The sequence below is a fragment of the Procambarus clarkii genome, chromosome 22 (genome assembly GCF_040958095.1).
Source record: "Procambarus clarkii isolate CNS0578487 chromosome 22, FALCON_Pclarkii_2.0, whole genome shotgun sequence".
Classification (NCBI taxonomy): Eukaryota; Metazoa; Arthropoda; class Malacostraca; order Decapoda; family Cambaridae; genus Procambarus; species Procambarus clarkii.
In genome coordinates this window covers 38,108,765-38,125,184 of record NC_091171.1, presented here as the reverse complement: position 1 = coordinate 38,125,184, position 16,420 = coordinate 38,108,765, and the positions used below count along the sequence as shown (strand labels likewise).

At 48.6% G+C, this 16,420-nt stretch overlaps 1 protein-coding gene across 12 annotated transcripts in view; it reads right to left on the bottom strand.

The window, feature by feature from the left end:
• The window catches only part of LOC123760405 (epithelial splicing regulatory protein fusilli), a 258,631-nt gene that overhangs the window by 43,648 nt on the left and 198,563 nt on the right, over positions 1 to 16,420 (bottom strand). For 9 of the 12 annotated variants that reach the window (XR_011229333.1, XM_069328848.1, XM_069328851.1 and 6 more), the window contains exon 9: positions 10,889 to 11,116. Coding sequence is in view for 11 of the 12 variants with exons in the window: in XM_069328848.1 (XP_069184949.1) it covers positions 10,889 to 11,116 (228 nt within the window). In the remaining variant the exon portion in view is untranslated. The remainder of the gene's footprint in view (positions 1 to 10,888; positions 11,117 to 16,420) is intronic. The other 3 variants (XM_069328849.1, XM_069328853.1, XM_069328855.1) reach the window with 1 other exon arrangement.

The following is a 16,420-nucleotide window of genomic DNA, read 5'->3' as shown; positions in this document are numbered from 1 at the left end:
CACAACAAGCGTCGTCAACCTCTGGCACTACAGCAGTCTCTCGTTTCTAGCAGGGTTTCTCCCGTCAACTGCAATTACTTCTCGTATTGCCTGTATTCTCTCTCTGCAGACTTTCCACCACTGCAACAAGTATGAATCACTGCATGCAGGAAGGCACATTCATCGCACTCGAATAAAAATGTGTTGAAAATCTATTGTCTTAGAATTTTCCAGCAGAAGAACTGTGAGCACAAGAACAACGCGTTTCACTGCACATTTACAACTGCATTTGGGTGTTAGTGGGATTCTCAAAGATATAATGGATCTTTCGGGATATGAAGGAAGCATAAAAATGCTTCCTTCATAACCCGCCACTAAACCTTCCCCCCACACAGTTTCCTTTAGCAGGGCCAGACCACACCCATCCGTGCATGGGCGCCACACTGAGCAAATTCCTGCTGTTCATTCAGTGACTCAACAGCCGGCCAGCAGGATAGGGAAGTGGGTGTCCACACCCCCTTCACCACTGTGGCCAGGCACGGAGCTCCCAGCTGCTGCTGATGTCTCAGCACACTGTGCCTACCCCCTCACCCTCCTCCCCCATCCATAACAACATCCTCCCCTAGCCACCTCCCTCCTTCAACACCCCACAACCTCATCCCTAATCCCCCCACAACAGAAATACATTCACATTCATGTGATCTAAGATCCCTCTAACTAACGGGATGGTTTGTCATACGTTTGGTAGTAATAGCTTACTTTGGATGGATACACGATACTTCACCATTAGGTCCTCAAGGACCTAATGGTGAAGTAATTGTCGAACTCTAGGTTCTTCATGCCAACAGATGCGAAGGTGCATAGTGACTGGACACTCAATGTAAAGCTGGAATCTACCACCCAGTTCCTGATAGTTTAATCGCGTGTTAAGCCATCACTTGGAGCTGTGGTGAGTGACGGACACCGCCTTCACCACTACCTGAGAGAATGTGAACACTTGAGACACATCAGAAATGTGTGTAGAATAATAAACCCCAAATTGAGTTAGGAAAACACTGTCAAATATTGATATTGTTCTTAAATGATTCCCCCATTTTGCACCCGCAAGATAACTTAAGATTTTAAGGAATGACATGTTAATCTTCTTGATTGAGGAGCTGTTCACTTGAGACAGTTAAGCACGTCAACAACCCAGCGGGTTTTCTTCCAATTGGGGAGTGTTGTACATGCTGCTATGGCGGTGTGTCCACTCACAGGATGAGTGACGCTCCCCTTGGGGCAAAATTTTAATTTAAAAAAAATTGGGAGACGTCTCCTGCAATTACCATCACTCTGCGGGCAGGTCGTACGTGCTCTCAATGTTTATATGCTCACATCTAAACAAATCATAATTTGTTATACTACAGTGCTTTCCGAAATTTAAGTGTGCTTTCATATTAAATGAACTTAAAACTAGCGCTTAGACTCTGTTATAAGTCTCTCTAGGAATGTTAATTACCTGCTGATGTAAACCTGACCAAATGTAAACTGTGTCTAGTAAACTGTGTCGAGTAAATTATTCACTCGCCCTCCGTCACTATGTGATGAAAAGCGACAAGAACTGTGAATTTAGAGACAACTCTCTAACTGTTGGTAGTAAATGTTGGTGGCTAACCCTTCCCCCGCTGTGGGGGGGGGGGGGAGTGCAGGATAATCATATCAAAAATTAAACTAGTTCACCACAAGTTGCTTAGCTTACAAACTCTACTTGTGGTCGGTCTCGAACCCATTAATAGATATAAAAATATACATTAAATTTTGTAATTAGCTCATCAACAGTAACTTGGCTTAGCTAAATTAATATAGCTAACGCAGGCGATGAGTCACAATAACGTGACCAAAGTAAGTTAACCAGACCACACACACTAGAAGGTGAAGGGACGACGTCGTTTCGGTCCGTCCTGGACCATTCTCAAGTCGATTGTGAGAATGGTCCAGGACGGACCGAAACGTCGTCGTCCCTTCACCTTCTAGTGTGTGGTCTGGTCATCTAATATAGCTAACCTCTGTAACCCTTTCCACTCCCGCCCACAGGATGGGTATAGGGTGCATAATACACTGAAGTCTTAAGACCCATCCTCAGTAATCCTTCGTACAACACTGTTGCTGCATCTTAAAAATAATAAGTACTCTTTTCTTTATTAACATCAGACCTGTTGGCACAATAGCTGTGACAACAATGTGTACGTAAATTTAACCTCCGTTATATACTGATTTAGCTACAGATTGTCTACCATGCTATCTGGTTATAACTTGGGGGGGGGGATATCTATCTATATGAAGGAAGCTCTCAAACCTTCACTGTGTCCTGCCAGCGGTAATTTATGCTCGATGTAACGAGGTTCTTGTAAAAGTTTCAAGTCCTTGAAGAACAGATCTTCAATCACAAATTTCCTCAGATTTTTACTTCATTGTAACTCATTGTAGCGTAGCCAGTTCTGAGAGTTTCCTTAAGCTGACGGTGACAGTCCGTGTACACACACTGGTTTTGTAGTGTGTGTTTTTGCAACACACAACTACAGTAGGTATGCAACATGTGTGTTTTTGGGGGGAAGTGCTGTCCAACTACTTGGGCTGGGCGGTAGATCGACGGTCTCGCTTCATGCAGGTTGGCGTTCAATCCCCGACAGTCCACAAGTGGTTGGGCACCATTCCTTTCCCCCATCCCATCTCAAATTCTTATCCTGACCCCTTCCCAGTGCTATATAGTCTTAATGGCTTGGCGCTTTCCCCACGGGAGACATCTCCCGTCACGCAGGGTGCAGTCATACCTGCACAGATCTCCAATATCAGCTATTGATACTGGTAATGGCTCAAAAGGGCCACCACTTACGGGCTATTCATGCCCGTGCCACCTTTTGGGTGGCTTAATCTTTATCAATCAATCGACTTGGCGCTTTCTCCTGATAATTCCCTCTCCCAGAGGCCTATACACCAAGAAGAGAATATTCACAACTCTCTTTTAAAGTTTATGGTTGTTCAGGAGTCACGGTGCTGTAGCTTCATTTGTATCTTGGTACATGACTGTAATGGCTGCTAGTGGGTAATTCTTGTGTGTTATGCCCACGTCACCACAATGAATTAAACGTGTAATAATATAATCTCTTCGATGGTAGAGGATCCCCCCCCCCCTCGCTACTTACTCCAGGCACTCAGATCCTTCAGCATATGTTCACCCCCTCCCAGAACCGCCCTCCCCTAGCAGGCAGCGTCAGCAAGAGTGCGAACAACACACTGGGCCAGGGAGGATATAACCCACGCTGGTGGGGGGGGGAGGGGGGGGGGTGGTGGTGGTGCTGGTGGCGCTGCTGCTGGTGGCGCTGCTGCTGGTGGTGGTGCTGGTGCTGCTGCTGCTTTTGCTGCTGCTGCTGGTGGCGCTGCTGCTGCTGGTGGTGCTGGTGCTGCTTTTGCTGCTGCTGCTGCTTTTGCTGCTGCTGCTGCTGCTGCTTTTGCTGCTGCTGCTGCTGCTTTTGCTGCTGCTGCTTTTGCTGCTTTTGCTGCTGCTTTTGCTGCTGCTGCTGCTGCTTTTGCTGCTGCTGCTGCTGCTTTTGCTGCTGCTGCTGCTGCTTTTGCTGCTGCTGCTTTTGCTGCTGCTGCTGCTGCTTTTGCTGCTGCTGCTTTTGCTGCTTTTGCTGCTGCTTTTGCTGCTTTTGCTGCTGCTGCTTTTGCTGCTGCTGCTGCTGCTGCAACTCTTCTGGTTGTGTTGGTGTTACTGCTCGGCCAACAGTGTTTACCTATGGTGACTGCCCGAGTGTGAGAGAGCGCTCTGGTTTTATATTTCCCGCCCTACTGTACCCTTGTACCCGACGCGCCTTATTTTTTATTAACTTAAAAGTTCTTTGTGGATGAGGCGGCTTACATCACAAATTCACTCGATACATTCAACTTCATAACTTGTACAAGATACAAGTTTCCAGCTGCTAAGTTGCCTGCCTTAATGACTGTGTGGTCGACCTCAAACCCATTGTTGATGTAACAATTTACATTATTTTTTGAACTAACTTATCAAGTCTACCTCATTTACTAAGGTAAATGAAGTTTGATTCAATCCCCAATGCCATTATGTGCCTCTGTAACTCTTTCCACTATCGCCCACAGCCTGGGTATGGGGTAAATAATAAATGAACTAAACTGACGCTGGTGGGATTGAAGAGGTTAGGCAGGGAAGGCTATTATCAGAGGAAGATCCTCTTGACAGGGGGGGGGGAGGAATGGTGCCCAACCACTTGGACGGTCGGGGATTGAACGCCGACCTGCATGAAGCGAGACCGTCGGCACAGGGAAGGGTAGAGTGGGTGGGGAGGGAGGGATGCTTAGGGGGGGGGGGTGAGGGTGTAAGGAAGGGGGGGGGGGTGAGGGTGTAAGGAAGGGGGGTGGGGGGAGAGGAAGGGGTGTAAGACGTCAGTGTTGGCGAGAAAAGTGTGGATATGCCACCTCAGCATCTCCCCCGCCCCCCCCCCCCCACTCCACCGTTATTGTAAATCCCAGCCCCCGCTCAGCGCCCCCGCTCAGCGCCACCTCTCCACCCTGAAACATTCTGAAGCGGTTCTCGCGTCTACGGGCTCGCCACACCCCGTGCTACATGCACATTTGAAGTCCAAGTAACTCGACCTAAAACAAGAACTACTCTGGTGCTCCACGCTGCCCAACCTGCGACGTTACTCATAATACTGCACCTCATCACAGGGACCTTCACCAGAGGTGCCAGAGCCACGCCAGCTACACCAGTTGGGTAACACTTGTGAGTGGTGAGGAGAGCGACACCCGCACCAGCAGTGTACCTCCCGCCAACTATCACCCCGATATTAACCCTTCACACGGCTAACATTACCGGCTCCGGTAAGTTAGGTGGATCGTCTAGCCTCCGACAGTTTCCGGTTGGCCAAAACCGCTGCATTTTCTACGGACTGATAAAAGGGAGAACGGACTACATAGGGTAACATTGACGGCATATATGGAAAACTGGCAGACGTAAACCACATTTAAACCTTAAGTAACGGCGTTTGTAAGACAGGCCATATGTGCATGACCAATGTTAGAATATACCACCACCACCACCGGCCTGGAAGGACCACCTTATAAACCAAAATGTGAGGCGTGCGGAGTTCAGCATGAAGATCGGTGCCAGAACAAGTGTGTTTACCTATGAGGGAGAGGTTATGAGGGAGAGGTTATGAGGGAGAGGTTAAGACAGCAGAGTAACCTGGCGCGGTATTAGGGGCCGCGAGGCTGTGATGACACGTCACCATACTCCTGTCGTCACTATCACACTACACACCTCTTATCCCGCCACACACACACGACGTTACTACAACGTTGGAACAAGTTGTAACATCTGAACAAAATTCTCAGGGGTATTGACAGCGTAGACAAGGATGGATTATTTAACACGTTTCAAATGTATATATGATAGAGCTAGAGAAGCTCAGGAATCTATACACCAGTAGATTGACGGTTGAGAGGCGGGACCAAAGTGCCAAAGCTCAACCCCCGCAACCACAACTAGGCGAGTACTCTCTGTTGCCACTGTCTGGCACAGCTGCGACCCGTGTCATGCGTGTCACGGCGTCAGATATGAAATGTGGTGAGCTACTAACGTAGAGTTATTTACGAAAAGGTATTGGGTAGCCAGGACTTGTATTACCACTGCTACCTTATTCAATCTTGTGTTGTTGATATCCTCAAAATGCATCCGGAGTCTGCCAGTGCAGACCGCTTATCACATGCCTCTGTATGACTAACCATCATGTGTGATGGGGATTTTATAGCATCACCTAGTTAGCTTTTTTGACACACTGTACTCCACTTCATATAGTCTAGGGTAGCTGCACTAATGCAGATGTACCTCATAACTTAATAAAAAAAAAAAAAAAAAAAGTTACCGCTACCTGTGGCAGGTGGCTGCAGGTGACGGGTCTCCCAATCCTGAGCACTCCAGTTGCAAACTCTGTGAGCAGGAACTACGGCATGATCTCCCGCACTACATCACTGAATGCCCAGTTATTAGACCTTTCAGACCAGTTGGCATGAGGTACCTGGAGCTCTGCAATTACTTTATTCACTCTCGTATTCTTGAAGATATCCTCACAGTATACCCAAAATTTGCCAGTGCAGGCTATTAAACACATGGCTCTGTATGACTAACCATCCTGCGAGATGGGGACTTGTATTACCACTGCTACCTTATTCAATCTTGTGGTGTTGATATCCTCAAAATGCATCCGGAGTCTGCCAGTCCAGACCGCTTATCACATGCCTCTGTATGACTAACCATCCTGTGTGATGGGGATTTTTTAGCATCACCTAGTTAGCTTTTTTTTTGACACACTGTACTCCACTTCATATAGTCTAAGGTAGCTGCACTAATGCAGATGTACCTAATATGTTAATAAAAAAAAATCACAGTTTGAATTAGATCTGGGTATATCTTGAGGTTACCTTAAGATGATTTCGGGGCTTTTTAGTGTATCGCGGCCCGGTCCTCGACCAGGCCTCCACCCCCAGGAAGCAGCCCGTGACAGCTGACTAACACCCAGGTACCTATTTTACTGCTAGGTAACAGGGCCATAGGGTGAAAGAAACTCTGCCCATTGTTTCTCGCTGGCGCCCGGGATTGAACCCAGGATCACAAGTCCAGTGTGCTGTCCGCTCGACCGACCGGCTCCCTATAATGGGAGATGGGTATCCCCATCACAGATGGGGTATCCCCATCACAGATGGGGTATCCCAGCAGAGATGGGGGTATCCCCATCTCTGCTGTCAAAACTGTATTGGTCCAAACACTCAGGTCTGATAGGAAAGAAATTACCGACTCCCAACGACCTGAAAGCACTAGTATAAAAAACTATGATTTATTCAGATCTGAAATCTATATCTATGGGCAGCACAAAACGTCCACCACTAGACTGTGCGACACAGTGGTTGCCAGGATCAGGTTGGGTTACCGTTACCTGTGGCAGGTGGCTACAGGTGACGGATCTCCCAATCCTGAGCACTCCAGGTGCAAACTCTGTGAGCAGGAACTACGGCATGATCTCCCACACTACATCACTGAATGCCCAGTTATTAGACCTTTCAGACCAGTTGGCATGAGGTACCTGGAGCTTTGCAATTACTTTATTCACTCTCGTGCTCTTGACGATATCCTCATAATGCACCCCAGAGTGTCAGTGCGGACTACTGAACATGTGTCTCTGTATGACTAACCATCCTGTGTGAAAGGGAATTTTTAGCATCACGTAGCTAGCTTTTTGACACATTGTACTCCCCTTCATGTAGTCTAGGGCAGCTGCACAAATGCACATGTACCTAAATGTATAATTGTAGAACATTATTATTAATATTAAGAAAGTGAGAAAAAGAGAGAGAAAGAAAAAGAACGAAAAGAAACAGAAAAAGAAAGAAAAAAACAGAGTATCTAAGACCAATACATTTGTTCCGGCGGTTCTTGGAAGGGAAGAGGGAGGACGAAAAGAAAAAAAAGAGAGAAAGATAGAAAGAGAGAGAGGGGGGGGGGGAAGGAAGGGAATCATCAAGGGAAAGCGCCAAGCCATTACGACTATATAGCACTGGGAAGGGGTCAGTATAAGGATTTGGGGATGGGACGGTGGGGAAGGGAGGGGAGGAATGGTGCCCAACCACTTGGATGGTCGGGGATTGAACGCCGACCTGAATGAAGGGAGACTGTCGCTCTACCGTCCAGCCCAAGTGGTTGGGAGAAAAAGAGAAAAGAAAGAAAGAAAGAAAAAGAAACAAACAAAGAAAAAAGAAAGAAAAGAAAAAAAAGAAAAGAAAAAGAAAGAAAAGAAAGAATTGTATTCGCTTCTTTGAAAAGCGAATAAATGCCTTTGAAAATGTTGACAAGGGTCAACGAGACATCTCTACGCGTCAGAGTAAAATGTTCAACTTCCTTAACAGCACAACAAAAGAAAGAGAAGATTCACGCTAGAATCTTTGACCTCCATCCTCCTGTCATGTTCAGTACATAATGTCTACAACCATGCTAACAACATACGGTTTTGACACTGTTCACACTACCATTAGTACATGCAAGCTAATGTGAATGGAGAGACATGACCACGACGTGCGAGGTGCTGTCTCACCACGTGGCCAGGGCGTGCGAGGAGAGACGTGCAGGGGTAACAAAGGTGTGTGGTGGAGGGGGGGGGGAAGAGTACTTACCACTGCAGCTGCTCCCAGAGAAGCATGGAAATAAGCAACATGGTTAGTTATCTCCACAACTCACGTCAATTACAGTCTTTTCCCGCCATGGAGGAGTCTGGATAATTACAAATGTTATTTTCTGACAAACCTCAGGACAATGAAGCCTTCCAGAAAATCCGTACAATATTATGCATTTCCAGCAACAAGGATTCAAGGCGTGTTTAGCTATTGCCACCAGGAGCAGATCTTCCCATTACTAATGGAAATGTAAACACACAAACCCAACACTTTCCTGCATACGTAACTGAGTTTTAAAGATTACAGCTCCAAGCAACTCTAGCCCAACCACTCAGACTGGACGGTAGAGCGTCGGTCTCGCTTCATACAGGTTGGCGTTCAATCCCCGACCGTCTAAGTGGTTGGGCATCGTTCCTTACCCCCGTCCCAATCCAAATCGTTATTCTGACCCCCTTCCAAGTGCTATATAGTCGTAATGACTTGGCGCTTTCTGCTGATAATTCTCTCTCTTCTCTCCAGCAAATTTAATAACCTTCCGGCCACGACCTGCCGGATGGGTATGGGGACCACAGTTACACTCAAGACGGAGGAAGCCGGGGCACGAAGACAAGGCCGGGTAAGCGGTCACACACCGGTTAGATGTAAAATCCGGCTGTTTGAGCAGCACAGAACGCTCTTATGCGGTGCTTATCAATACGGTTGGTTACCGCCTGGCTGACCGCCACCAACTTAGTATAATCACAGGGGTGGATCCTCCAGGTCCCAATCACAGGGGTGGATCCTCCAGGTCCCAATCACAGGGGTGGATCCACCAGGTCCCAATCACAGGGGTGGATCCACCAGGTCCAATCATCACAGGGGTGGATCCACCAGGTCCCATCATCACAGGGTAGATCCTTCAGGTCCCATTCACAGGGGATCTCATACAGTGAGTGCACTCACCCATCAATAGATAAAAGAGAATTTCAGAGAGCAGCTTTTTAATAGCACGTTGCACTTGGTACGTTGGTTACCAGAGGTATTGGGGCGAGAGAAGAGTTGTGGGTGGTGACGCCCCCACAATCAGCCTCCCCCACCTCCCCACAAGAGCAGCAACAACCCAGTGACCACCACAACTATAACCCCCCCCCCCCGTCTCATCCCAAATCCTTATCCTGACCTGCGCCTGACAGCTGGGTGGACAGCGCTTCAGATTCGTAGTCCTGAGGTTCCGGGTTCGATCCCTGATAGAGGCGGAGACAAATGGGCAAATTGTTTCTTTCACCCTGATGCCCCTGTTATTTAGCAGTAAATAGGTGCCTGGGAGTTAGACAGCTGCTACGGGCTGCTTCCTGGGGGATGTGTAAGAAAAAAGGAGGCCTGGTCGAGGACCGGGCCGCGGGGACGCTAAGCCCCGAAATCATCTTAAGATAACCTGACTCCCAAGTGCTATATAGTCGTAATGGCTTGGCGCTTTCCCCTGATAATTCCCATCCTCCTCCAAACACCCCCCCCCCCCCAAGTTCTCCGTAATCAACTAATTTAACTATCTTATCATTGGCCAAGATACAAAAATAGCCATGTGGCCTAGCGCATTACTCTTAATTATCTTAACAATAATCAGCCATGAAACGCTTCCAGAAGAACTGTTTCATTGTCTTAAACAGCCTAGTAATAGGCTGTTTAAGATGGGGAACCTATGACCATGTCGTAGCTCAGTCGATTAAGGCAGCGTCTGGGAAGGTCTCTGACGTATGTTCGATTCCTCGTCACGGCCCTTGTGGATTTGTTCTTTGAGCCTAGTAATAAGCCTGGTGGTCAAAGTGTTCGTAAGCTGGACACACACTTGCTGTACAAGATGACTCAGTACCATCGTATCTGCTTCTCTGACACACAACTAGCTCTCGTAAGCTGTTCCATTACCTTTCTTTCTACTCTTTAATGAAAAACAATCATTGACTTTTGCATTTGTTTTCTCGTGTAGAAAAAACGAGTCAATATATCACGAATTATTTGTAGTCAATAAGGCTGGAAGAGCGATGTGTTACCAGGTGTAGAGAGCACCTGCACTAAGTCAGGCCGGGGCGGCCTGCACCGGCCTAACTTAGAAAATAAAGATTTTAAGAAAGAAAAACTTAACTTACTCTCTGACTTAAAGATCTTACTTTCGACGTGTGATTATCACTGGCCAGCCGGGGCGGCCAGCCAGTCAAATACACGAAGAATTTAATTTTGTGATTGGCCTAAATCGTATCAAACTGCCGCCATCTAATACAAGCCAACATATTAGTTTTCTGGCCAAGTTGCATTTTAGTTCTGCACATATTTCGGAACTAAAGTACACTGTGTGTGTATAACCAGTCGCTGTTGTATGGACGTCTAACGAGAACCGATTACATTAAAGAATTGTTGAGCGTTAGTGAGGGGATGTTCTGGACTCCACAGCACACCGCTCAACCATCAACTGCACCTCAACTTAATCCAAGTTTAGCAGAGGTTTGACTTCTTTTTAGCGTTTCCAACGGCAATGAAAAGTGATTCTATATATTTGTCACCAATAAGGACGTTACTCTTCCGTCAACACCAGTCCGGTAACACTGATGAAAACTCTCCATAAGCAAAGCAAAGGACAGTTATTATATGTGAACGTAACCCCTAAATACTAATCGTCATCCCAACACCTCAAAACAAAAAGCAAAATCATCCACACCTGTTCCCTCACCTGTTGGACCTCGGCGGTTGTGGAACGAAAGAGTTCGATGTATCTTGAGCCGATGATTTCCCTGTGCTTGCCGAGGGCCTTGGTGCTGTCCTCCTCGGTGCTGAAGAGGACGAAGGCGTCCCCAGTGGCCCGTCCGTCGGGCTTCCGGACGAAGAGCACACCGTCCTCGCTGTCGAGGATCTGGCACCCGTTCTCCCCGGACTCGAAGAACTCCACCTGAGGCAGGAGAAGGTGAGACTTGCTTAACGTGATGGTGATGGTGGTAGTGGGGTGGTAGTAGTGGGGTTGTAGTGGTTGTGGTGGGGGTTGTTGGTGGTGGTGGGATGGTGGTGGGGTGGTGGTTGGGGGGGGGTTGGTGGTGGTGGTGGTGGTGGGATGGTGGTGGTGGTGGGATGGTGGTGGTGGTGGGATGGTGGTGGTGGTGGTGGGATGGTGGTGGTGGTGGGATGGTGGTGGTGGTGGTGGGATGGTGGTGGTGGTGGTGGTGGTGGTGGTGGTGGGATGGTGGTGGTGGTGGGATGGTGGTGGTGGTGGGATGGTGGTGGTGGTGGGGTGGTGGGATGGTGGTGGTGGTGGGATGGTGGTGGTGGTGGGATGGTGGTGGTGGTGGGATGGTGGTGGTGGTGGGATGGTGGTGGTGGTGGGATGGTGGTGGTGGTGGGATGGTGGTGGTGGTGGGATGGTGGTGGTGGTGGGATGGTGGTGGTGGTGGGATGGTGGTAGTGGGGGTGGTGGTAGTGGGGGTGGTGGTAGTGGGGGTGGTGGTAGTGGGGGTGGTGGTAGTGGGGGTGGTGGTAGTGGGGGTGGTGGTAGTGGGGGTGGTGGTAGTGGGGGTGGTTGATTGTGGTGGTAGTGGGGTGGTGGTGGAAGAAGGGATAACAGTGGCAAAGAGAATGATGGTACACCCAGGGAAGGGGGGGGTACCAGCCACTAAGGTTATCTCTAAAGAGTCACCATCTTGAGTGTTTGTGGCGAGTGATTAAGGCCGCACGCCACACTACTCACATTTCACTCCAAATCTTCACTATTTTCACACACACACACACACACACACACACACACACACACACACACACACACACACACACACACACACACAGCCTACCTGTAACGATTCGAGAAAGAGACCTGGGAGTGGATGTGACACCTAATCTAACTCCTGAGGCACATATAAATAGGATAACGACAGCAGCGTACTCTACACTGGCGAAAATTAGAACTTCATTCAGAAACCTAAATGAGGAAGCTTTTAGGGCGCTTTACACTGCCTACGTGAGACCCGTCTTAGAGTATGCCGCGCCATCATGGAGCCCCCACCTGAAGAAACACAAAGAAACTGGAGAAGGTTCAGAGGTTTGCGACGAGGCTTGTCCCAGAGTTACGAGGGATGGGATATGAAGAGCGGCTGAAGGAACTGAACCTTACGACACTAGAGAAAAGAAGGGAGAGAGGAGATATGATAGGGACATATAAAATACTCAGGGGAATTGACAAAGTGGAAATAGATGAAATGTTCACACGTAATAATAACAGAACGAGGGAACATGGGTGGAAACTGGAAACTCAGATGAGTCACAGAGATGTTAGGAAGTTTTCTTTTAGCGTGAGAGTAGTAGAAAAATGGAATGCACTTGGGGAACAGGTTGTGGAAGCAAATACTATTCATACTTTTAAAACTAGGTATGATAGGGAAATGGGACAGGAGTCATTGCTGTAAACAACCGATAGCTAGAAAGGCGGGATCCAAGAGTCAATGCTCGATCCTGCAAGCACATATAGGTGAGTACACACACACACACACACTTACCGACCTTGTTGACCACACATATAATGTATGAAGCGACAAACTATACAGAACAAATTTTAATGAAAATCACGAAAATGTAAAACAGGGAGGAAAAAGAAACCGATTAGGATACCAGAGGAGACGGGAGGTGGGGGGGGGGGGGGGGGGGGGCGACAGAGGGGAAGACAGGAAGGGGGAAGACAGACACGTAACAACAACAATTAGCATCAGCGACAGCACCGCTCCTGTGCCAGGTAAGACCACTACGGGCTCACCATAGCCCGTGATACTTGGAACTTTTTGTTCCCAGTTGCTGAATTTTCAACATCAACACACATCGCCTTCAGTATCCTGAAGTTTATCTATATAGTCTACTCCTCCCGCGGGCTGTTGGAGCCTCGTCTAGTGATTGATTGATTCATTGATTGATTGATTGATCTGTTCAACTGTTGTTACAGCTGACAGGTAGACCCATCACCACAACTCATTAAGCGCCACAATCTTCCCGGCTTGGCGCATCTTTAGATAATTACTTGAACAATCAAACTGATTAATATCAAATTATATATTATATTTGCTCGGTAACCCAAAATAAAATTATTTTTTTTTGCTTCAAATTACATTTAAGCTCAATCAAATGGAGTAGATAAACTCTGAGAACATAACTGGACAATAAAACAAGTGTGTGATGCGTGTCATCCAGTGGAGAGTCATCTTGGGGGTGAAGATTACGCCAAGATAACGGCCACCAGCAAGCAAGCAACCTTTATCACATGAAGGCCCTTTACAAGTACATCTTCGAGTAGCTGCTGCTGGTGGTGGTAGGTGGTGGTGGCTGTGGGTGGGTGGTGGTGGTAGGTGGTGGTGGCTGTGGGTGGTGGTGGTGGTGGTAGGTGGTGGTGGCTGTGGGTGGTGGTGGTGGTAGGTGGTGGTGGCTGTGGGTGGTGATGGTGGTAGGTAGTTATGGGTTTCAGGTGTTGTCTTGAAGTTAGAACATTGAGCACTGCATAGCCACTACAATGATGGACAAGGAAACGCCAGATTCTAACCAGATCTTCACAAATAGTTCTAACCTTACGGAAGACGTCGCTCTGGGGACACAGAGGGTCATGGTCCTCATCACAAGGTGGATGGGAAACACAGTGTAGACAGCCACGACTCCCATTAGTGATGTAGAGTATTAAGGTGGAGGGCGATCACCACCTTCAGGTGTTCAACCCCTGGCTCGTCACTGAGAACAGGAACCAGGTAAGTGCCGGTCTGAGAGTAACGTAACTTTCCGGTAGAAAGACCGGAAAGTCTTTCCATGACCCAAGCTCAGGTGAGAGGCTGGAGGGAAGCTTTCCCACATGTGCAAACTGGAGTCTAAAAACAACGGCGATCGAGATCTATTTCGCAATTGCAATACCATCCAGCTGATACATTGTAACTATGTCGTCATTACCTAGCCTACGAACCTTGCATTTGTCAGCATTAAACTCCATCTGCCAATCTTTCGACCATTTCAAAAGCCTTATCTACATCGTCTTTTTGTGATTTTGATTCTTGAGTGTTTATTTCCAGATTAATTTTCGTTCCTGTCATCAAATATTGTTGCTCAATCATGAGCCTGAATAATTTACACTTTGTAAACAACGGAGGTCTCAGGACACCTTTGAGGCACTCCACCTACAACGTTTCCTACTCTAATACCCCTAAAAATTACCGTTTCCTTGTGAACAGTTATTAGAGGGGCAGAAGTTTAACTATCCACGACATCTTCATCATGATTGATGAATCAAGGGCACAGAGCGAAGGTGGAAAACCAAAGACTGGAAGCTAGACTAAATATTTATCCCACATCATACACAACCGCTTTGGCTGGCTGGTACAACGACGGCCTCACTTCGTGCAGGTCACCGTTCGATTCCTGATAGTCCAAATGGATGGACACCGTTCGTTCCTTCCTTCCGTCCTATTCCAAATCCTGATCCTCATATCCCTTTCAAAGTGCTATAGAGTCATATACTGGCTTAGCACTTTCTCCTCATAATTACTTACCTACCTTACTCACACCATCTCAAAAGCCTTGGTAATGTTTAGTCATGACAATCACCGTAAGATCAATACAAAGGCCTCTCGAGTATGCAGTTACAGCCCCGCTCCTGTGCCAGGTAAGTCCACTACGGGCTCACCATAGCCCGTGCTACTTGCCCCGCTCCTGTGCAAGGTAAGTCCACTACGGGCTCACCATAGCCCGTGCTACTTGCCCCGCTCCTGTGCCAGGTAAGTCCACTACGGGCTCACCATAGCCCGTGCTACTTGCCCCGCTCCTGTGCCAGGTAAGTCCACTACGGGCTCACCATAGCCCGTGCTACTTGCCCCGCTCCTGTGCCAGGTAAGTCCACTACGGGCTCACCATAGCCCGTGCTACTTGCACCAATAGCCTCAAGGAACCCGTACGAGTGACCAGAAATTACAGCACTTGATTTGAGGACTCTTATGAACGAGAAGACTCGAGCACTTTCTTAGAACCGGCAGATCACGATAACAGCCAGAATTAGAATGGTTAACATCACTTGACTTAGAGAGCTGTTATCTTAATTCTCGGAGGAGTGAGGCGAGGGGACGTGGACACAGGAGAGCAGAGGCACTTGTTGGTCACCAGGACCCACACTTCTGCCAGTGTCATGGTGATAATCCATTACCACACTCACCTGCCTCTCCTTCCCTCCACCGGCCATCAACAGCCACCACTACGGGATCACCATAGCCCGTGCTACTTGAAACTTTTTGTTCCAGGTAGCGAATCTCCCCAGCCACCACCGCCACGGCCGAGCGGACAGCACGCTAGACTTGTGATCCTGTGGTCATGGGTTCGATCCCAGGCGCCGGCGAGAAACATTGGGCAGAGTTTCTTTCACCCTATGCCCCTGTTACCTAGCAGTAAAATAGGTGCCAGGGTATTAGTCAGCTGTCACGGGCTGCTTCCTCGGGGTGGAGGCCTGGTCGAGGACCGGGCCGCGGGGACACTAAAAAGCCCCGAAATCATCTCAAGATAACCAAGATAGCCACCGGTGATCTCAGCCTTCACGCATTTCTGCTGGGTCTTCCCGCCCTATGAAGGGGAAAATGGGGGTAGAGATGATACAGGAAGAGAGGACAAAGGCCAAAACAATAACGGAACAAGTGGACACCAGTAAGGACAGTTCAACAGTGACAGAGGAAACAACTAACTAGCAGGACAATAGTAAACCTCCGCATAGGGAACAATGAACATTGTACATTTGTGGCAGAAGCTACACAAACAAAAGTGGTGCAGGACAATACAATGGACAACAAGTCGACTACATCATAATGGTCAAATCTGTGATTCAAGAGGTGGCGGCCAGGCACAACCCCACCACAAGGAGCGTGGGGGGGGGGGGGGGCGACACAAGGAGCGTGGGGGGAGGGGGGGCGACACAAGGAGCGTGGGGGGAGGGGGGGCGACACAAGGAGCGTGGGGGGAGGGGGAGCGACACAAGGAGCGTGGGGGGAGGGGGGGCGACACAAGGAGCGTGGGGGGAGGGGGGGCGACACAAGGAGCGTGGGGGGAGGGGGAGCGACACAAGGAGCGTGGGGGGGGGGACACAAGGAGCGTGGGGGGGACACAAGGAGCGTGGGGGGACACAAGGAGCGTGGGGGGGACACAAGGAGCGTGGGGGGACGGGGGGGGCGACACAAGGAGCGTGGGGGGAGGCGACACAAGGAGC